Genomic DNA, 23,744 nt, shown 5'->3' with positions numbered 1-23,744 from the left:
TTACTGGAGTAATAAAAGAAAACAGTTGGCAAAGTAATATATTGAAAGATTTAATTCTTCATATAGAACACACGACGTCGTTTGACGCAATCATAGATAAAAATAGGGACATCAAAGTCGAAATACGTCACTAATAGTGTGTTAAGCCGGCGAAAGTAACCGTAATATAACCAACCCATTGATACCCAACTATTATTGAACGCAACTAAGCCTTGGAAGTTTTATATAATGCTAATAGTATGAAATATCGAAGTTGAAAACTATATTTACTTGCTATCAATTATGCAAGATAATTTAAAACACTTATTTAATAATTTTATTAAATAAATCCGATCACACTGACCTACATTAATAATTATCTTTGCTTAAAAAGGTTTTAATTCATGATTCGATATTGAAAAAAATTTTTAGTTCAGAGTATGTTTAGGCCAGAATAAAATATAGTAAAAAATATTATTTTACAGCGATGAAATAAATAAACTGGTGGATAGGTGAATGTAAAGACAGACACAAGTAGCACGGTTATCGCATCGAAGATTAATGAAGAAAATTTCAGTCGGGAAGATCGATTCTTTCCTTTGAAAAAGAAACGGGCAGAAGTTTACGATCAACCTGGTACATCAAGGCATGAAACTTTCGATACTAGGAGGTACTCGCAGTAAATTACCAAGAGAAACTTTGTAACGTGTAATAAAAAGGGTGGTGGAAGAGTCTAATTCACAGTCAGGACGAGAAAGGCGAGATTCTGAAAGCGAGTCAAAAGCTAGAAGCACCTTGCCATTCCCTTTGCCCAACGTGTCATGAACGTTTTTTACTTTCCCAGACAAAGACACTTTTTTGACTAGATCTTTAACCAATTTTACATCGCGCCAGTGACTCAGGTGATAAAAGGCTGCTCCTCGTCACACATAGGAAACTTCTTTCCTGTTTGAGATGCTTTATCCGCTCGTAAATCTTCTTGCGCGATAAATTACGCTATCATCGTGCCAAGCTTTTACCAACAATTTCGACAGGCATAATGCTATCGGCAAACAGAAACAGAATCACCAGCGATATTTTTTCTTTAGAGCAAACGCGCGTATCGAGCTTTCATCTTTGACATTCTTCAGCATCAACGGGGATTCCCGATGTTTTTCCTTCATTGCAGAAAAATAGTAGCTACTTGTTGATCGCATTGATGAGACAGTCTTATGCAAATCTGCAGATTCGTTAGAGGTTCATTAGAGATTCAAGGGGACTATTCGAACATGGATAAGGTATCAGCTTGGTCGGAAAGCGATGTCGACATTTTTGCTACGAAATAGTAATTTTCTTTAAAATAACACGTTTCGTGTCACGTGTACCATTTGTGGTACACGTTAAACTTGATCTGCTGGCCATGTGTACCATAAGTGGTATACGCAGACATATTTATTTAATGCGCTGAAAACATGTTTTATGACAAATTTAATTCTGTAAAATCAAAATATCAATTTTCAGCCAAAACAACAAATGACTTGGAAATCATGTAGAACAAAAACATGATAAAAAAGAATTTTAGTGAATTTTTTGTTTTACCTTTTATTGAATTTTAATTTTATTTGCAAAAGGATATCAAAATTACGGGCTGTTGGTATATTATTGTGATATTATTATTATATGTTTATCTGCGTATCTATATATTGCTTGCTTTATTAATATTTGAAATACCAGACCTGTCGAGAATTTGATCATTTTCTAGAATTGTCATTTTCATCTGACGCTGCAAGTACAATTAGGAAAATATACTCGACAGTGAACGCGTTGAAAAGGAAAAGAGTAATTAATACTGCAGTCATCGCGAAAAATGAATTAGCATATGAATAATAATTTTCGTTATGCATTATGAACGCTAATTGAAATTCGATATGAAATAATGCAGATTGCAGAATGCAGATTGCAATGTGTAAACAATGATAGCTTTTTGGTTTGTTACACAAAATATACGACATCGTTTAGTACTTGATATCTATATGGATATCTCAATTAATTCGAAATACAGAAGAATCTAAATATGCATTACGTTATGGATTGTTATCTTACATTTTCTGAAAATATCCTCGATAACTAGTCATTATCTGTAGCAAAAGCTGCTGGTCGATATTGAATTAAAATAAACAGGCACGCACAAAAATGCAATACAAAGTGAATCTCATTAACGAAAACTAAAAATTACTTCTAAAATAAATATAACTTGCAAAAACTAAACATTACTTCTAGAAGCAAGTACATGTAGCTTTAGAATAAAAGACTTGAAACGATAAGGAATTAGTGGAAAGGAAATTGAAAAGAAATTAGAAGTGCAAAGGATCAACATAGTACACCAGTTCTGTATATATATATGTATATTTCCACAAATACACTTGACAATATATACACACTTTTATAGGCACTTAGTATGAATTTTAGCATCCAGGAAAAATATCTTGTAATAATGTAACGACTTTGTAATGTACTTTGTTTCAAATTCACTCGTGTTTCGTAAGCATTTAGGCAATGTAACCATCTCACTCATGCTTTGAACAGCTGAAACATAGTTGACGTATATAGCATTATATACTAATACACTACCATGACTGGGAGATATGACGATGCCTTTAGTACACTGTCCATCAAATTAATGAAGAACGGATGATTATTCTAGCTGGAACACGACTATTATTAATCGAAGATAATCACGAATTTGAGTTCGAAGATAATCACGAATTTGAAGTACAGTAAATGATTCGAAGAATTCCTGTTTAAGAGCAACTGATTGAGGATGATGATATCGACAGAATGACAATATCGATAGTAAAGCAATCAAGACTAATTTGTACCGATGCATGAATAGCGAATGAACAGTATCACAGTTAATCCTAAGTTGATAGAACTTGAAGATAACCAGGAAGTTAATATATAGCAAATGATTCGTAGAATTCGTGTTTGAAAGGAACTATTTGAAGATCATAACATCGGTATAATGATAATATTGCTACTAAAATTGCCAAGCCAATGAATAGTGAATAAATCAAATTTGAACAGTATCAAATTCAACCACGAGTTGATGGAGTCTGAAGATAATCACGTGGCCGATGTTCGGCAAATGATTTTCGAAGAATTCGTGTTTCAGAAGAAGCGTTTGAAAATGATGATATCAGTACCAACGTAGTCAAGAGTAATTTATACCGACGAATGAATAGTAAATAAATAACATCAGAGCTAACTGTGCATTGCTCGAATTGATCATGATCACGTGGCTGATGTTTAATAAACGATTCGAAGATTTAAAAGGAATTACTTCAGGATTATAATACGAGTCGTTGATTCGTCGAATCGACTAATCCTCGAAACACAAAGTAGAAATTTATTTCAAACGTAAAAACAAATACACGAATATAGTTTAAACGATACAACAAGAATAACTAACAAGGAGAGTGCAAGTCCTTCGGGTCATAGATTTAGCCATCCAATTCTAGAAAATATATCATTATAAGGGCAACTACTCATTAGTTTTCGACATATTCATGATTAGAATTTTATTTTGGCCTTAATTACAGATTTATTTGCAATATTTATCAAGTGCCGTTGTGGCCTAATGGCGATATCCGAAAATTCCTAATCTAGTTGATATTTTCGGATGTTGTCGTCGTTAGGCCACAATGCCACTTCATAACTATCCACAACTATTTGGAAGAAATCTCTAGTTAAGAATAATCAAGCTTTAATTATAAATATTTTAAAAACTATTGAGTAGTTTTCTTGAAAAAAATGACTAAATCTACAAACCTGCAAAGTTTCATCTAAATCAATGACCCGAAGGACTTGCACTCTCTTTGTAAGTGTACATAATCGCACTCCTATCTGAGTAGAAGTCACTAGTAATCCTGTCATGTATAAGAACAAAATATCAGGAATCCGTCATTTTAATAGATTCAAAACTGCTAGTATTAAATACAGAAATTAAATATTAATTAAATTTGTTTACAAAAATTCTAAACCGATTAGTTATCTTAAATAAAAAGGTATAGTTGTGAACTAGGTTCTAGTTTCTTGAAAATGTAACGCTCGCACTATCTAGTAACTCTTTGTTTTATAAATTTATATTACTTCTGCTGTTTTCTGTCTCTTCGTCGTCGCTATACCCGTCATGCATGTTAGTGTTTTTCGAATCCCATTAAACACAGTTATTAAATTATCGCAAATGGACTTTTATGTTTCTTAATTACACTTAATAATACCTGGTCATTTCGACTTAAAAACGCTTCGCATCGTCATAATGGTAATATCAGTAAATGCTAAGCCAGTAAAAAGTAATTTATATAGCTGAATACGAACTAAACAATATCATAATTAATCATGAGTAGGTCGAATTTTTAAATAATTACGAGTTTGATGAACAGTTGGTGATTTGAAGAATACAATAAAAATGATATTGTCCTATAAAGATAATGTTGGCACTAAAAGACTAAAGAATAATTTTTATTTTCAAACAAAGAATAAGTAAATTACACGCTTAGAATTTCCTTGATTAATAATGATATTTATAATGTTAAATTAATATATTAAGTTTCACTAATTTTAATAATATATTCAATTTCTAATTTATATATTTTGTTCCTCAAGAGAGAAAATGAACTGGCTCTAAAGAATTTTCGGGATAGCAGATAGAAATTAACGATTGGTTGATTTAATACTAAACCAGTTAGAAAAACCTACAAAAATAGCAATGATGGAAAGGTCAGCGGTGTGCAGATAGGTAAGTGCTTACGACGATGGCTGAAAAAGGGTTGAGACCTTAACTTCCAGCCAAGTCGGTACCCCTTAACTGGGGTATACGATGCCCTATTCTACAGAAAATTAAGATACCAGCACTTTATTGCTGTCCTTTGACGACCGAGGGAGAGAGGATTTTCTGAATTAAACGCTTGACGTCCGTGTCGTCGGTACCGCTTGATTTATCACTATGTCTGAGGATTATCGAGCATTATTTGGAAGTTCCGAGAACGGAAAGAATTTTAGTTGTTTAACGAGTAGAAAAAATTCTGAGAAAAAAATAGAGTATTCTAAGGAGATAAAAAAATAAAACAGGAGTCGAGTAACTAAAAATATTCCGTTTTATGGTCAGGACGAATATTTATAAATAGTATAGTTATATAAATTAAAAAAGAAGCAGCAATATACCTCTTTCATCTGAGAAAGATTAATTAATTGTGTAAAAATTTGTATTTCACAAATAAAATTTCCTAGGTAACATAATATCATTATTAATTAAGGTACGAATAATTAACACCCAACATTTTTATTAACTATAATATTAGATAAAAAAACAATTTTTAAAAGTAAGAGAGAGAGGAGGGGGGGAATTAACTTTAAATTAAAAATTTTTATTCCTAGTATTTACTAGTTTCCGCAATAAATATGAATAAAAAACTTTTGACAGAAAATATTAAATTTTACAATTGCATGCACGTTCGTAACGGTATAAATATGATAAATTGCAATATTAGGGTATTAGATACATACGACTCCTTTGGTTTCCAATGTCACTTTTGCTGAATAAGAAGGGTAAGAAAATGAAGGTTGGTACGACACGAAGTTATTTGATTATTTCAACTGATTTCGAACCATACAATTTCTCGCACCCCTGCTGTACCACGAATTATGAGCCACTCTGTATATGCGAGGATTAATGTAATAGCATCTGACTGCGCTCCCCAGGAACTTAATAGCCATTACAAGACTAGAGTACAAGACGTACTCTAAAGTACACAGTGCTTTATATCTAATTATTAGAAAAGAACTAAACACTCCTGAATACTCACGAATTTTCAACACTTTTCAATAATCTTACCTTCTACAAAATTGATATTATAATATTTATACATGAATAATAAATCATTTATAATTTAAAAATTATATCTTCATATTGAAAATATAAAAGTTTATTTAAACTATATAAATTAGTTGGAAAACTTTTATTCGATTAATTTATTGACAATAAATTGCCTCTATTTTTGGCCTCAATCAATAATTAATTTGTAAATGGAGATAAAAATTTGTTAAGTCAAATTTTATTATGGTTTTGAAAAATAATTATATTAATAAACATAAAAAATTGTCAGTAGTATACAGATTGTACACTCTATGCATATAGTATTGATCATATATAAATATTATAAAATTTACAATAATTTAGAATGTTCATTTAGAATTTTAGAATTACAAAATTATAAATTACTCTGATACTGAATTTATTAATTAATAATTTAGAATTCTTATATATAATATTACTAACAGTATACTTATAAAATCAGTGAATCATTAATTTTAACATTTTAAGCGTCGTTATTAAATAAAATCTCGTTAACCAGCGACACTTACACTTCATGAGCTGTTACTACCTCCTACGTTCATTAGAGAGAGAACGATATGTGAGAATTTATTAGTGTTAGGGATTACAACTGGGCTTAGGTTGCAGACAAAAAGGTGCCTTTTCTTTGCTAAGACTCATTCATTACTGTTTTCTGAGCCACATATTCTGTCAAATTGATTATCCCACGAAAGTTTTCCCGATTATAATTAACGTACTGTAATCCTCTGTAATAAATAAAGCAAAGCTTGCCTAGATGTTTTATAACCGAATATAAAAACCTAAAACGTCATGTAAATGTTTTGTCAACATTTATTAATCGTTTCACCGAAGAGTAAGAATAAGAATATAAAATATTAAGAAAACAAAAGAACTATATATCAGGTGTGCAAATTAATTCGGTGTTTTACGAGTAACTGGTGTGTAATAACTGCTTTAAATTCAAGTATTTCCGTGACGTGTGTTTACGTAATTTCACATGACTTATAATTAGTTGAATAACGCAAGCTGTTTTCATAATTGAGTTTGTACCGCTTGCTTCGAAAATGAAATTTTAATTTTATTAAGGAAACAGTGTAACAATTTGCATACCTAATATTTAAAAATTTGAAAGTATTATCTATTACCGTTATTATGGACATTGCAATGAAGTAATATCGAAATGATTTGATAAATTATATACTTTAATAAATCCGTACCACTTGCAATGATATATTACCATTTAAAGTCGAACATGCTGAAAAGATTACGAGTTATTTATCCTAAATCATATTAGATACAATTTTCCTTTTTATTTTTGATAGTAGAACAGATCAACAGTACTTAACGAAATATCTATTCATAAATATTAATAATAAACTATTTTATATTCAATTTTACTAATAATCAAGAACATCTTAATAACTATGTTCTAATAAATAATTAATAATTATTAACCAGAATAATAAAAATAATTAATAATAATTTTTATATTTATATCAATAATAATTACTATAATATACATCTACAATAGTGTATTATAATTCAACAACGGACATAGCGAAGAGGTTAACACTAAAACAAAGAGGTCAAAATGATTTGTTTCAGGTATTTAAAATTTACATTTTCTGAGAAGATACAACTACTGTGCACAAAATTAATTTTGACTTTTATTTAAATAGAAACGTGATTATATGTACCTATCTATATTCGTCATGTCACTTCAATTATTATCATTTGTACATAACATATTGAGCTGTTCACTATATTGTTTATTTTCAACAATAGAACAAGTCGATAATGCTTTTATGCAGACCTGTAAAATGCTTTCTGAGAAGCTTGAGAGAGGATCCGGAATTGGTAGCACGATTCTCTCGAACAAAAGTCCGATCCTCTCATCCTGGCAAGGAAACATAGCATTTTTATAGGGCATTGCGTAACGAGGAAACCGCCCCAATTTTCCACCGGATTTTTTATGCCCCATCTAGGAAGACGAACCCTCCAAGAATAGATTGAAAGGAAGATAAATCTAGAATTAATCTTGGATGAGACGGAATCGTATAAACTAGCACAGGATTTCGAATAGGATTGTACATCCTTGAACTTCTCGTCCACTATAAGTCTTAATTTCGACCAATGTATTTTTGGACTTCACTGAGAACATTATAGATTTTCATATATTGTACAGATCAAGGTACTTGAGACCATTACCCCCAATCGGGAGTAATCTACTTATCGCCCACAGTAATGTCTGAAGTAGAATTTGTTGGATACCAAGATTTTTATATATATAATAATTGTAACAATTTTATTACCGATAACTTTGCAATACTAATTTGCATAACATAAAACTTTATTATTCTAATCTTTAGTATATATCTACAAGTCAGATTTAGTACTCGGTATACAAAATTAAATATAATTTAAATATTCGTTAGATATTTAAAATATTAAATTTTTCCTTAAATTTATTTAAAAAATTAGAAGTTAAACAACGTGGAACTTTTGTTGTATTTAATTTAAAATTTCCACTTAGGAATACAATGATTTTATTTTCCAAATTCTATTTTATAGGATAGTATACATTTTCCAGAGAAATTTGTATTAATATTTTAATAGGACAGAAGCTTTACTTAAAATATTCATTTATTAAATGTCTCGTATTGTACCTTTCAGTGCTAAAGAATTTATCTTACGGCACATACAATACTAGGTATCGTAGATATAATTCAGAATAGGACAAACCATAATTGAGTGAACGAAAATTAAAATACACCTAATTATCATTTTTCACGTGTTATTGCTATAGAACGGTATTACGTTAGAATTACGGTAATAGACTTTTCATTCTAGAATTTTGTACACACTCTGCGATATAAATGCAATTACATTTCGTAAAAAAATTAAAAAATATCTATACAATAGAGTAAAAAATTATTTAATATATTATTAATATTGTTTATTTATTTTACATTAGTCTTGAAAGACGAAGTTACTCTAGCTTGAAGTTGGACGAAGTTGTTTCGAGTAAAAAGTCAGTTTAACAGAGGATACATAATTACGATAGAAGAGAGAATTAAACAGGAATAAAGGGTACGGGGAAGTATTAGCTGTGACCCGAGAAATTCGAAAAGCTTTTCACTTGTTGCACCACCATCCTCGATACATGCTTCACGAAACAGGATACAATTGTTAAATCGTAGAATTATTTCGCAAACGAGTATTCAAAGATCGTGTTAATTAAGAATCACTTATTCCTTACTGCTTTAATTTCTCATAAAAGTATCCGATACTTTGCAATTGTTCCCTGTATCCTTTGCAAGGACTAAAACAATTTACTTACTCGTATTCGAATTTAAATATCTGCTGAAAAATGTGTTTGCGGCAGTTTTAATTTCCCATAAAAGTATTTGATTTTTGGCATTATTTTCCTGTATCCTTTGCACGGATTAAAACAATTCATTTAATTGTATTAAAATTTAAAATTTGTGACAGTTTGTTGTATATTTGTTTAAACTAGAATAGAGTTCTTTATTACAAACTTGCAAATGATAGAATGCAAAATCGGCCTGTGGTAAATGTCTATAATAATTAATGTCTATAATAATTTTTTTTCTGGTGAAAATGATTAATTACGTATAATTATCTATCTTAATAAAATTCAGAATTGTTTCGAAAAAAGCAGCTCTTAATAATGCAAAAAACAGACAGCCTGAAACCAGTCATTTTGAATAATCGTTTCTTAATAAAATATAATAATCTGTCAATAATCGGGTTTTTATTTCTCTATGATTTATGACATCGAACCATATTTATCGATCATAAATAATCTTCACGATTTCATCACGATTCAACCGACTAATGACATGTAAGAGTCTTACGACTGCGATCAACAGAATTTAATTACAAGATTTAATTACGAAGGGAGGTCAAGATCTGAAGAAGTAATCTTTTGAAACAAAGTTAAATTTCTAATTACCGAAAAGATTAAGCATAATTAAAAAATATTACGTTGCTAATGGCTACTCATTTTTTCTGGAAAAATGATTGGATGCGATGTGCGTCCTTAATTTTATAGAAGATCGGAGCAGAAGCGGAGGAGTCTTCGATGGTTGTGGTAAAGGGACCAATAAAGTGGTTAGTAGCCTTTGAAGCTAAAATTCGAATCCTGTCAGAGAAGAATGGGTTTTTTCCCTTTTATTAAACTTCCATATTTTTTTTTGGTTCCGATATCAATCGCTTGATTTTACATTTTTTCGCATGAATATCTTAGTATGAAATAAAACGGGATTTAAAAGTCGATGAGAGCCTTTCATCATACCGCTATAACCTTCTATCCGATACTTTTATTAATTTATATCTATTTAAATTTAACAATTATAATTGAGGTGCTATGAAGGAATATGATATAAGCATATTGTTTCTGCAAGAAGTATAAGTTTACAAATTTGTTTGACAAGAAATAATATTTTTGTCTTACACTTGAACTATGAACTTGTAATGTATATCTACATGTATATGATATAAATTAATTAAATAATAAATTATATAAAATAAAAGTTTCTGCATATTCATATATCTCTGTGATTATTATACCAACATATATTTAATATTTATTTTTTTTTCTGGTGAAAATGATTAATTACGTATAATTATCTATCTTAATAAAATTCAGAATTGTTTCGAAAAAAGCAGCTCTTAATAATGCAAAAAACAGACAGCCTGAAACCAGTCATTTTGAATAATCGTTTCTTAATAAAATATAATAATCTGTCAATAATCGGGTTTTTATTTCTCTATGATTTATGACATCGAACCATATTTATCGATCATAAATAATCTTCACGATTTCATCACGATTCAACCGACTAATGACATGTAAGAGTCTTACGACTGCGATCAACAGAATTTAATTACAAGATTTAATTACGAAGGGAGGTCAAGATCTGAAGAAGTAATCTTTTGAAACAAAGTTAAATTTCTAATTACCGAAAAGATTAAGCATAATTAAAAAATATTACGTTGCTAATGGCTACTCATTTTTTCTGGAAAAATGATTGGATGCGATGTGCGTCCTTAATTTTATAGAAGATCGGAGCAGAAGCGGAGGAGTCTTCGATGGTTGTGGTAAAGGGACCAATAAAGTGGTTAGTAGCCTTTGAAGCTAAAATTCGAATCCTGTCAGAGAAGAATGGGTTTTTTCCCTTTTATTAAACTTCCATATTTTTTTTTGGTTCCGATATCAATCGCTTGATTTTACATTTTTTCGCATGAATATCTTAGTATGAAATAAAACGGGATTTAAAAGTCGATGAGAGCCTTTCATCATACCGCTATAACCTTCTATCCGATACTTTTATTAATTTATATCTATTTAAATTTAACAATTATAATTGAGGTGCTATGAAGGAATATGATATAAGCATATTGTTTCTGCAAGAAGTATAAGTTTACAAATTTGTTTGACAAGAAATAATATTTTTGTCTTACACTTGAACTATGAACTTGTAATGTATATCTACATGTATATGATATAAATTAATTAAATAATAAATTATATAAAATAAAAGTTTCTGCATATTCATATATCTCTGTGATTATTATACCAACATATATTTAATATTTATATAAGTAATATGTACTTATATAATGAATTTTAAAACAATGAGAAAAATCATTCTGGAATAGCACCATTTTTACATACATGCTGATATAAAGAATTCCAGCTAATTCAATTGCATAAAATATATGAGAAATTCATTTAAATGAGGCTATAGTTATACATAGGAAAGTATGCAGCATCAGAACTATACATCTATAATGTATACCCAGCTATAGTATCCATAAACAATAATTAAGGACACATATAATTAAGTTTTCATCGCAATAAAAATTAATACTAATATTCCCAAATATTACAATAATTTTTACAATTATAAAGTTTACAATAACTACAAAATCAAAATTTTGGAAGCAGTCAATTCGATTGGTTTGGTATTCTAGTATTATATATATATAAACCGGGTTTAACATTATTTATTAGTATTAATCAAAATACGCCGAAAAAAATTTGCCACGTTTTAAAATGATTGAGAATCGATTTTTCTGGTATTAATTTAATCACGGAAAGACGTAGTAATACGTCAGTCGTCGTTAATACGTTATAACATATTCAAAGACACGAAGAGTATAAAAATTTAATTAAGAAGATAAAAACGTGCCGTTTTTCTCACGAGACTTGATCTTCATGGATTACTAATTACGCTGTTTCTTACCAAGACAGCCATTGAAGGATGCTGCTGCTCTACTTCCACTAAGTGCACACATAGCAGCAAGAACTAACTTCTTTTTTTCTAGAAAAGTGGCTAGCCATTAACAGCCAGCATTTTAGGGTTTGATTAACCTAACCGAGCCACAAATTTTAAATCCAGAAGCATCCGAAAAGCACTCGTCCAAGTGATGGCCTAGCATTTTCAAAGACACATCGATCGTCTGAGCATAGTGAATTTTCTATGGTATTAAAATAACACGTTACGCACGTTTCTAATATCGTAAAAAGATAATTAACATTTCCAGGTGAAGTAGAACAAGTGTTTTTATCGCTTCACAGAAGGATCTTAATTGTAGTGTAAAAAATAGACGATAAAATATATCGGTAGAACTAAGTATCAGTGTACAGATTAAATTAGTTTCCTGCCTATAATTATGAACGACAAAGAAACTGATTTTTCAAATCTTTTTAATCCAATGAAATATATTATATACATTATATTAGAATGGAATGACATATGAATTAAATTAAATGAACATGTCGATTTCAGTTATATATATATTTCATTGAAAAATTTAACCACTGGAGTCGAAAGCCTTTAACTTGAAACGGGAAAAGAAGATTTGTTTGGTGACAATAAAATAGAAGATAAGAGAAAATTTAATTTTTATATGAACATGTTTTATGCAAAAGTATTACACACAGTGCAAAAAGAAAGAAATGAGGGAGAAAAACAAGCAATGTTTTTACATTTACATATTCATCTTTTTCAGAAATGTTCATTTTTATTTATAGAAGAAGAAATAAATTTTTGCAGAGCAATTTATCATTTGACAGTAAAAATTAAGCAGATTAAAGGATATACCGGTTTTTATCAGTTTTCTTAAGAAAAGGAAGTGAGATTTTAACATCAACTGTTCAACACTTCGAGTAATGTAAGTAGTTTCTATAAAAAGAATACTGACCAACAATTTCGAGATAATCGTTATCATATTACAACATTTGAAAATGCAAATCTCTCTATGGCTTAACAAACACAAAAATCCATTGATCTTTAAACTAAACGAGTAAATCAACTCTTTGTCACAACAGATTTAAGAGTCATTAATTTTCAACAAAATGAAAGGTCCTTTGAAACTTTAACCATCAATTCTTCGCTAAAAGCGTATTTTTTTAATATACAAAACTGAGATTAGAACAAACATAAAAAAATTCTGCAACATGAACACTAGATAATTCGACGTGAAACGGCTATACAAAATTTCAATCGAATCGATCCAGTATTTATAGCTGCCATATTGCTTGTTATATTAAAGATTCCTGTTACATCAGAAATGAAAGAAAATTTATGAATACTTAACCCAAACCGTAATCTCTTCAATTTCAGGAATTTTTATATGAAATTTTGTTATAACGATATTCTATATAGATCATATTGAAACATTAAGAAAAAGGAAAGATTTAAAAAAAGCAGAAATATTTTTGAAAAATGAAATAAGAAAAGGATAAAAAAAATAAATGATAATTTGGCATAATTGAACGAATCATTGACGCGTGGATTAATAATACATAAATATATTACATCTTATAAAAACAAAAATATATTATATTTATATATAATACAAAATATACATATATGACAAAAATAAAGGTTATGTTTCTTTCATATATTATGCAATAAATTACTGCAAATCTTCCACCGTGTCTTTTATGATGCCTAAAATACGATCGTAAACACACGTTAACAGATTTGTCGTCAACGATATTTGATTCGGTTATCTCGACTCTATCATTAGTTACTTCCGCTATTCTGAACACAAACACGTTATACAACCGAATTACAATAGTACACTAAACGAAACGACGAGTTACACCAGTGTTTACTAGGCTGGCCTCACATTCCATGCCGTTTTCTCTTTTTCCTCGTCTTATCAGTCATGGCCATAGGGTAACGAACATAATTGATTACAAGCTATAAATACTCGAAGCACGCGGTGTCAATCACCCTATGACATAATACCGGTAAACAAGACAAAAAAGAAGACGATATACGATGTAATACGATGTACTAAGTAGTCGAAGTTTTATTTTTCTACATTACGATTACCTCGGGCGAAGAGAAATTCGTTATTTTTACTTCGAGTGACAAAATGGCGATACGGTTATATTTACTTTCAATTAAGTGATAAATTCCAAGCGTAATCCGCTTCGACGTTTCCATTAATCAATTAGAACTTGAGAAACGAATAGTTCGATAACGCATGCCCGCGCGCGAGTTTGTTCTTTCCGTTTGCTTCGCGATTTTACTTTTGAGATAGCAAGAGGTAATTAAGAACCGAGTATTTTTCTTTTTCTCCATTCGTTATGAATTTATTATCTAAAAGTGTAAGAATGTTCGCTAGAATTAATTTAATCGTTAATGTAATTAACTTTCTTTTTTATTATTTTAATAATTACAGAGAAAAATAATCCGCGTTTGCAATAATCGAAGATTCTTCGATTATTATCTATACGATTAATTATTCTAACGAGAGATAATGATAATAATCTAGGAATAAATATTTCATAATTATATTAATCATTTTATTTTCTAGGTTAGTGCACTGCGAGATTAAAAATATCGAGTATATCTCTTATGGTATTAACAGATACATGGATATCTAGAAAAATGGTACAAGTCACTCAAAACTGAATAATTTGATTTCTAACTCATTTACGGTTCTTAAATTTACACGTAAAATTGTTGTAACTTGAAATAAAATTATTTTTAAAGACTATTAATTCCAAATATTTACAGTGAAAATATCAGAAAATCTGCGTGCCACGTACAATAAGCATGATTTTAATGAAATAAGAAGAAAAGGAAATATAATATGAACATGAAACATAAATAGTCTAAATGACGTTAAGAGTAAATTACTAAAAGTGAAGTTCAATTTTCCCATCTATTCGAATACATAATATGTATCACATACATGTATTATATATGTTATAGAGCAAATGAACGTAATAGAGACACTTAAAAGGTTGCGTTATGACGTAAGGAATTATATAATACACGAATATATGAATTATAAACATTAAAGAAAGAAAATTAATGGCCAATTATTAACTACTTTTTTATCTGAAATGATGAAAAAGTTTTTTATTCGATTTCTTTTTTAAACGCAATTGTAGTCTTTTCTGGTATAATACATCAAAGGATTGGTATTTCAGGGTCATTTGAAACCTATTAGTGCTTTGTAAGAACTCTAATGTATATTTATGTCATAAATTTGCGTTCATTAATCATTATATTCTAAATTTATATTTCCTTAGATTATAATAAGTGACAATTTTAATAAATATATTAAAATTATACTAGAACAATGAAATTATTGTTATAATTTATATCGTAATAAACAGTAAACTATATTAACCGTATTAAATCGACGATTTATATCAGTTAAAATTAATTTATAATTTATTACCGCACGATGAAATGGAAGCGTATTTAAATTTATTCCAATATCATCGATTCACTATATCTATATCTTAAAATCTTATTGATTTGCAATATAAATTCTTTTAAAATTGGAATTTCTCGTCAAAACCATGTTTCGGTGTAATTCTTTTTCTGATATTTTCAATTATATCCAATGCAATCCTTCTTCCATATTATTTAATAATTATAACGAGTCGGTTAATAATAATTATTTCATGTATCGTATTTTACAAAATATATAAACTATATACAATATACGAAATAAATAATGGACCATTAAAAACTAATTTTTAAAAAGAAAACTAACTTCTATATAAGTCCAGCTTTATTATTAATTTTTCATACAAATAATCATTTGCAAAGACACGTACAGTTCAATGATTATCAATCGTAATTTAATTTAATTTTTCCATGCGAATGCAGAAATTAGAGGTTATGCTAAGAGAGTACAGCGCCATTTGCCATTTTGAAAATACAACCCTGAAATTATTGCGAGTCGCCTATGATGCAACAACATATATCACCCGAGGGTTAATCCCTTAACGTGAAATGACTTTTCTGGCATGTCATGCATTTCAAAACGTATAATGAGTCTAGGAGGTTAACATCTATGTCATTTGAGCCCAAGATATTCCATTCTTCAATTAATTTCGTAAAATGAAATCTATCATAATTTGTGCAATACCACCAATCCATTTTATAACAACGTTCATTTCATTTTATATAAAATAATATCAAGGACTCGACGAGATGATAACATACCCTATGATGTCCAGTATTTTTCGAGTAATTTCATAGCAGTATATTTTCCCAAAGAAACGAACCGTATAATTGTACATCTACAGGCGAAAATTATTAATATAGAATATTGAAAAAATAGAAGAAATTACTGTCTCTAAAATATTTCCATAAATATAGCAAAAACTGATATTTTTTTATTCTAAATTTACAGAATAAAGGGAAAAGGTCCACGTAAACTGCGACTAATCTACATAATTATGGCAGGAACACTTTATATGGACATGTGTGTAAAATTTGCATACATTACATAGGACGTGCTACCAATTTCTTACGTACTGTATTTTAAATATAATGATATAATTATGCGCGATATAAACATCAACAAATTTAATATAACATGATACAAACTGTATTCGTTTTTATTGAAAAAAAAAAAAAAAAAACAAAAAGAGGAAAAGATATACTCATTTCCACAAAAAATACAAATTCCTTTCAATTTAATCGTACTTCAAAAAGTAAGCATTTTGAAAGACAGGATGCCATCACTTGATTTTAGCTAATATCGCATAAAATTCATTAAAATGCATGAAGTAATTAACGATCAAAAACAACATTAAGTACTTTTTAATGGAGGCGTTTAAATTGTAAATCTAAATAATTTATTTAAAAAACGGCCAATAGCATAACAAAATTAAATATACAATTCTGTGACGTATACTGTACTTATATATCGCTACTTTAATTAATCACTGTGGTTTTTCTATCAGTACAGGACTTCCTTTACCTAATCCTCAGATTATAAATTAATCATTGAAATTTATCATACAGCAAAACAATTTAGTGCCATTTTTCACCTAAAGATGATAATAAAAATATAAAAGGAAAGAAACAATTAACAATAAAATAATTATAATAAACAAAATGTATCTGAAAATAATTCTGGGACTAAATTACGTTCTATCAAAAATAAATAATTATCCAGATACAATTAAACGATGATACATCTTCGCTTTAACTTCGGTTCGATTATAGCCCAAGAAATGATGATATTCTCAAAGATTCCTGACCATCTTCTCAAAGCACAATTATTTCACCACCTATCCACTTTTTAATTGCCACAGTGACCAAGACCATAGCGAACATCCAAAACGTATTTCAAAGGGGATAGCGATTTACGACAGTATTGTTCCACGATTCGGTGCTAGCTAACAGTATATACGTGTATGCGCGTGTAATTGCATGACGTGCCAGTCGAAGTCGACCGCGAAACAAGCTGAAAATTCCCTTAATTCGTACGTGCAGATATTCCGGTCGCGTTCGCTGCCAAAAAATTAAATTAAGCTTTTATGGACGTTTACTGTTCCGCTGGTCGATCCAGGCATCCCCATAAGGGTTCTATACCAGAGATTTACATCCTTCAAATAAAGTCACGAGTGCACTGAAGTGACCTGATATTTTGTATCTACCATGTATCTAATTTTGGATACATGATTCTTAACTATCGAGTATTTTCAATTTGAATGACCAATATTTCTCTATTTTAATTTTATTCTCTTTTTAAATAAAATTTGAAATCGATTTGAAAGGTGTAAAACACTCTAGTGTGAAGCAATGACTATTTATGAATCCAATTTGTGAATAGCATATATAATAAACTATCTAAGTAAAGATAAAATTAAAATGAAGGAATTATAAAATTAGGTATAGATATTGGAAATATCTATTTAAATAATATTTTAATAATATTAAATCAAAAAATGTATTTATAACAAATCTTCTATTTAGAAAATGTTATTAAAAATGTATAGATATTAAATTTCGGAGAGACTCAAGAAAAAGCACTGACTATTCCAATTATAATATGTATAGTTTTATTATATTTGCTAATGCTTCTTTATTCTAAGATATTAATATAATATATACAATATAAGATATTCTAAGATAATTAATCTGAGAATTTTCCTTCTTCAAAAAGACAGTGATTGCTTGAGATTAGCAGTCGAATGAAATACAGCTATTTTAAAATAAATTAAATGTTAATAAATATATGAAGTGTATTTCGTTATTTTCTGTTGAATAGTGAAACAAGCTATAATACTTTTGAAACACCTATGGAAAGTCCCGAAGAAAGGTCCCATGACTAGTGACCCAAACAATTTCTAGAATTGATCACCGTGTATCGAAATATATTTCCACGTATCGAGAAAAATGTCGTTTCCTTCGAGAAAATCAACTAATATATCTACAGCGTGCTGGAAACTTTTTTCATTTCAAACTCTCTAGATAGAAAGAGGAAAAATTTACGGATACAGTTCGAGCATTTATTACCGAATATATTTTATTATCGTATTTTAATTAACGTAATTTAACGAGGCAATAATATTATTTCTTCTCTTATTTGACGATTAAAATTCTGTTATATGGTAATAATTTAAAGCGAGAAATTATATGTATTATTAAATTGAAATTAAATGCTTATACTATATTGCTTATATAAATATTAATTACAATGCTATTTAACTTCGATTCACTTAATTGTGATTCTATATTTGTGTTTTATTAGTATTCCATTTTATATTGGGACACAACGATCCCATGCTAGCTTCTGGCGAAATTTTAATTGCATAATAAAATTAAAAAATGATACCACGGAATCTTAAATTATGCAAAAGTCACGAAAAAGATGTGTTTCTGCGGGAATAAAATTTGAATGACATTTTCTAATTTTATTACAAATAATTAAACAATAATAAAATAAGAAAGTAATGCGAAAAATCTATAAATGCCATATCTAAATATGCCATTTTTAAAATAAATATCTTTGTGGTTAATTTGATTGAAACATTAATAATTAATGTTTTTGAAATGTTCAAATTTAAATTTAAAAAATACGATATCATAAATCAAATAAGATGTTTAATATTTTTGTGTTATTCATTATTTCCAATTTTTTAAATATTAATCATTGATGGTACATCTGTAATTAATCTCTTACTATTATAACTATTTTATATAACTATTTTTTTTATACGTTAAAATACCATTTGACTATTTACTGTATTATTGATATATGTTATTACTTCTCAAATTTTTCTTGTTTATTAAAAGAATCTGTTTTGGTTTCGTCTAAATTACAAGCTACAGTGACATTTGCCATTTATATAAATAATAAAAGGAACAGCTAAATTCCATATTTTTGATAAAATATGTCCATCAAAGAGAAACAACTTTGGTAAAATGAAATTAAAATCATACAAATGTTAGACAGAAATGGTGACTCAAATAACCATGGATAAATAAACCAATACTTTCATTTCCACTGCAATATAAAAAAGATATTACGTTGTTTTTGTGCTATTTCTGAAATTAATATGATTGCAACAGCATTTTATTTGATTTCCAATATTAAGTTGAAGAATAAAATAATCTATACACAATTTCGAAAAAGTGCATAATAAATTAAAATTATTACAATAAATACTGAAATAATAATAAATGCAATAATGACATTGCTGAGAGTAGTAATAATTAAGTATTTCTCAAGAATTTAAGATCAGCATGAAATACACCTAACGAATAGTAAAATAATTTATATCACGTGAATTACTTTAGTAAAAACCTAATTCTTAATTATACAAAAAATGTTACGTCTATACCTTTTATATTTAGAAGTAAATTATACTATTTTTATTTTTCCTATTCTATGTTTTATATGTTGTCATTTTTGCAAAAAAAGCACCTTTACATTTCTATAATAAGTATAAGCATAATCTTAATCAAGTAATATACAAAAGGCAACATTTTTCAACAAAATTTATTTGAATAAAAATATTTATCTATCGAATCCCTTGACTATTTTTCCAAAATTGGAAGTATATAATACTCCAATAGTTTTAATGTTTAGAACCAAACTAAATCCTTGCTCAATTCCAATAATAACCAATTATTTAAAATATTCCTCTACAAAAATCATTTAAAATTAACCATGTAATTTATATAACAACAATATATAGTCATTATTAAAATGAAACTATTTCATTTCATAATTTACAACCGTCAGGGAATTTAAATACACCATTATTAATTTCATCACGGTATAAATTATAAATTTATCATTTATTATTTATACTAATTCTACAATATGATATGAAAGATTACCTTACGAAAGGTAATTCTAACTACACAGGAATCAGTCTATCTTCAAATAGAAATTTTAAACGAATATGAAAGACAAGTATTGTTCTCACCAAAGTGAGAGTTCCCATCTTAAACACAATATTTCGATTCTTTCAACCGTTCCTAATTGTTACTTCCGTCACTTCCAACCGACAGAGCCCACTGTTTGTAAACATTTTTCTGGAATGGCGCGCCGCTGAGGCGAAGGAAGCCAAGGAACCGAGGCATCGGTACGTATGCGCGAAGAAACAAAGAGGAACCAAGACATCGGACTCGTGCCAGACAAGGAAGAGCTGAAAGAAGAAGAAGGGAGGGGCAGGAAACGTGGTGAGACGTAGCGATGGGACTAATTCGATTATCATTCCTCAATGTACAATCAATCTTGACACCTTCAATAATCGTTCGACGATATTATATCAAAATTTTCAACTAAAAAACATTCACCGGTCGCGATGAATGTATATCGTCGCATCGATACATCAAATAGTTAAACACATACCGGATTGAAATATTAAATATTTAACGAATGACTCAGTCGATGTTTGAAACACGTCATTGTGACGGTTAAAAAAGTAAAATATGCTTGAAATTTAGATACGAGTATACGCTATTAATAATTATAAGTTTCTCTGTATTATAGCTAATAAATATTTTCATGTTGTGCACTGTACGTCCTTCAACATGCTAAGACTACTTAAGCGACATCGTGTTTAAAATACCGTATATTAATTTGTAATAAGATCAACGTTATTACACGGAAGATCATATGGCTGGAAAGGCTTGAAAATCCCTCCAAACGTAAAATCCGGCTCAATTTAACTAGCTTCGTGAACATTCGCGACAAACGAACATCTTTCGCAATGTTAACATTGCTTACGAGTTCGTCGTTCCCATCGCTACAGGCAGACTGACTACTGGGGTGGTTAGATGGACAAAAAGCGTGGCAGATCGACAAGTAACGCGAGATATACCTGGGATCGGGCAAGATGATCTTCTTGCTTGCACGGGCGGCCGGTGTACTTTTGCTCTTCTCCATGGCCATCAAGTAGCTGACGTCGGCCAGCACCGCCTCGAGGTCCGCCATTTTCCTCGGTGGTCTCTAAATCTCTTGACGCGAACACGGCTCACCCTGGAGCTGTTTCCCCGACGACACTCGGTTCACTGCCGCGGACGTGTTGTTCTCACTGTCGCGACGCCGGGAACGACGCGACCGACGCCGACATTCTGATCGAGCGACTGACGTGCACCCAAGTTCGCGATACTGACAGCTCCGTCGGGGATCTGCGCGCGATTTCCAGCGAGGGAATCTCGACTCTCCGAGCTCTCGGCGAGGTTAACGACACTCCCTCGGAACACAACACACTCACCCGCGTAATTGTTTACCGTTCACGCGGGCGACACGACGTCGATCTCTGACATGCTCATCGCGAGTCTCTCAGCCAACGAAAACGAAGAAGGAACGTGCAAACGGACGTGGAATCGCACGCGATCATTCACAACAAGCACGCATAAACTTTTGCGGTACCTACTGCTTACCGACTGACAACTGCCGAGCTCCGAAGCCTCGAGCCCGCGCGCACTTGTGCGCTGATTGGCGGATGGCTCCGTGCTCGTTCAACGTCTCTTTTAGAACCTTTCTAGCGACGCCTATTGCCCGAATGACGAACGAATTCCTTTGGTCTAACGGTTTCTGTAACAGCGACGTATCTTCGTCTCGTTTTCTGCATGTTTTACGTCTTCTTCACGGTTCGTTTCGTTTGCATCGGGTGCTAACTCGCTCGGTCGATTAAATATTTGGAAATGATCAACAGTGGTAAATATTTGTGCGCGAAAGAGGGAAACTTTTCATGTGATTTGTAATTAGTGGTGGTGTATTGGATTAGCTTTTTGACTAAGTGCGTAATAAGGATGTGATATTTGTTTTTAATGGGTGCACACTGAAATTTGAATTGTTTTATTTGCAGTGATGCGAAACGTGACTTTCGTAAATGCATCGCCATCTATACTGTGAGATTTGTATTAGATTAACGTTGCATGATGCATTCTATTGCTGTCAAACTTGCGAATATGTCAAATTCAAGGCATGATTAACGAGAATTTAGTATGAATTAAAACTTATAAATTAAGTATTCTTTTATATACATTTGTATATATTATATGTAAACGAATGTTTATCTTTATTTCATTATTTGAGTTGTCACCCTAATTTTTTCGTTATTGGTTATCACTGAAAATAATTTCATGTTTCCTTTAGAAGTGATAATATTAAATTTCGTTATGATTGTTAAATATAGAACGCTTAAAAAATAATAGCCATTATTAAACTCAAGAAAATAGTTCTCTTATTATTTAATTTCCTCATATATTTTGTATTTAATAAATCATTATTAGTATTGCTATACAACTTCATAAAATTGAATGAAAATTATAATTTCATTATATTTTTAACAAATTTAATTCTAATACAGTTAGAAATAAATTTAATTCAATGATTTAGATGTATTAAACGAAACTATAAATAATCTATCTCTCAATTTGAGTTATCGAAGTTGTAAAAATACTAATTTTGTAAACAACTTTGTAAATATATGTATAAATACTATAAAATTAGATCTCAGTCGAGAAGGGTTGAAGAACTTGAATGTAACGTAATTTTACTCGAAACTGCTGCGTTATACTTCGTTAATACATTGTGTGTAATAAAGATAAGCAATTATAAATTATGAAAGTAAATTAGCAATTTTTATTTTTTGCGATATTTAATTCAAATTTCAAATTAATTGGAAAGAAAAAATAATTATACGGTGAGTAATGTTACCGATAGTGCAATTTTGACAATATCCAGTGTAGGTATATTTCTGTTATGGTAATAACTGCATACACTTTCTACAAATATTAATATGTGACTACAAAATTGATAGATAAAACTCATCTCATTAAAAGTCGTTTATATCGCAATACATATAGTTATTTCGTCCAATTTTCAACATTCAATTATTCCAGGATAATTACCTTAAAAGCTCTTTTATCTAGTATCGATAAAATAGGTAACTACTAGCGTTTACCACCATTCAAAACAATTACGTAAACGACTGCTGCAAATTTTGTGTATTGAATATTTTCGCAAATATTTTGGATAAAATTTTATGGATTAAAATTACAGCGAAGCATCTGTCCGTGTAAAATATTTAATTACAAAGATCTTAATATAAAAATGAGTATAA

At 29.7% G+C, this 23,744-nt stretch overlaps 1 protein-coding gene across 1 annotated transcript in view; it reads right to left on the bottom strand.

Moving 5' to 3' along the window:
* Gprk1 (G protein-coupled receptor kinase 1) overlaps positions 1-22,087 on the bottom strand; it is a 109,949-nt gene extending 87,862 nt beyond the window's left edge. Inside the window, exon 1 of the mRNA XM_017908097.1 lies at positions 21,492-22,087. Coding sequence (XP_017763586.1) covers positions 21,492-21,604 — 113 coding nt within the window. The 5' untranslated portion in view covers positions 21,605-22,087. The remainder of the gene's footprint in view (positions 1-21,491) is intronic.
* Positions 22,088-23,744: the final 1,657 nt, after the last annotated feature.

Source organism: Eufriesea mexicana, unplaced genomic scaffold (assembly GCF_001483705.2).
Source record: "Eufriesea mexicana isolate 0111107269 unplaced genomic scaffold, ASM148370v2 scaffold9974, whole genome shotgun sequence".
Lineage (NCBI taxonomy): Eukaryota > Metazoa > Arthropoda > Insecta > Hymenoptera > Apidae > Eufriesea > Eufriesea mexicana.
This window is presented reverse-complemented; position numbering and strand designations above follow the sequence as displayed.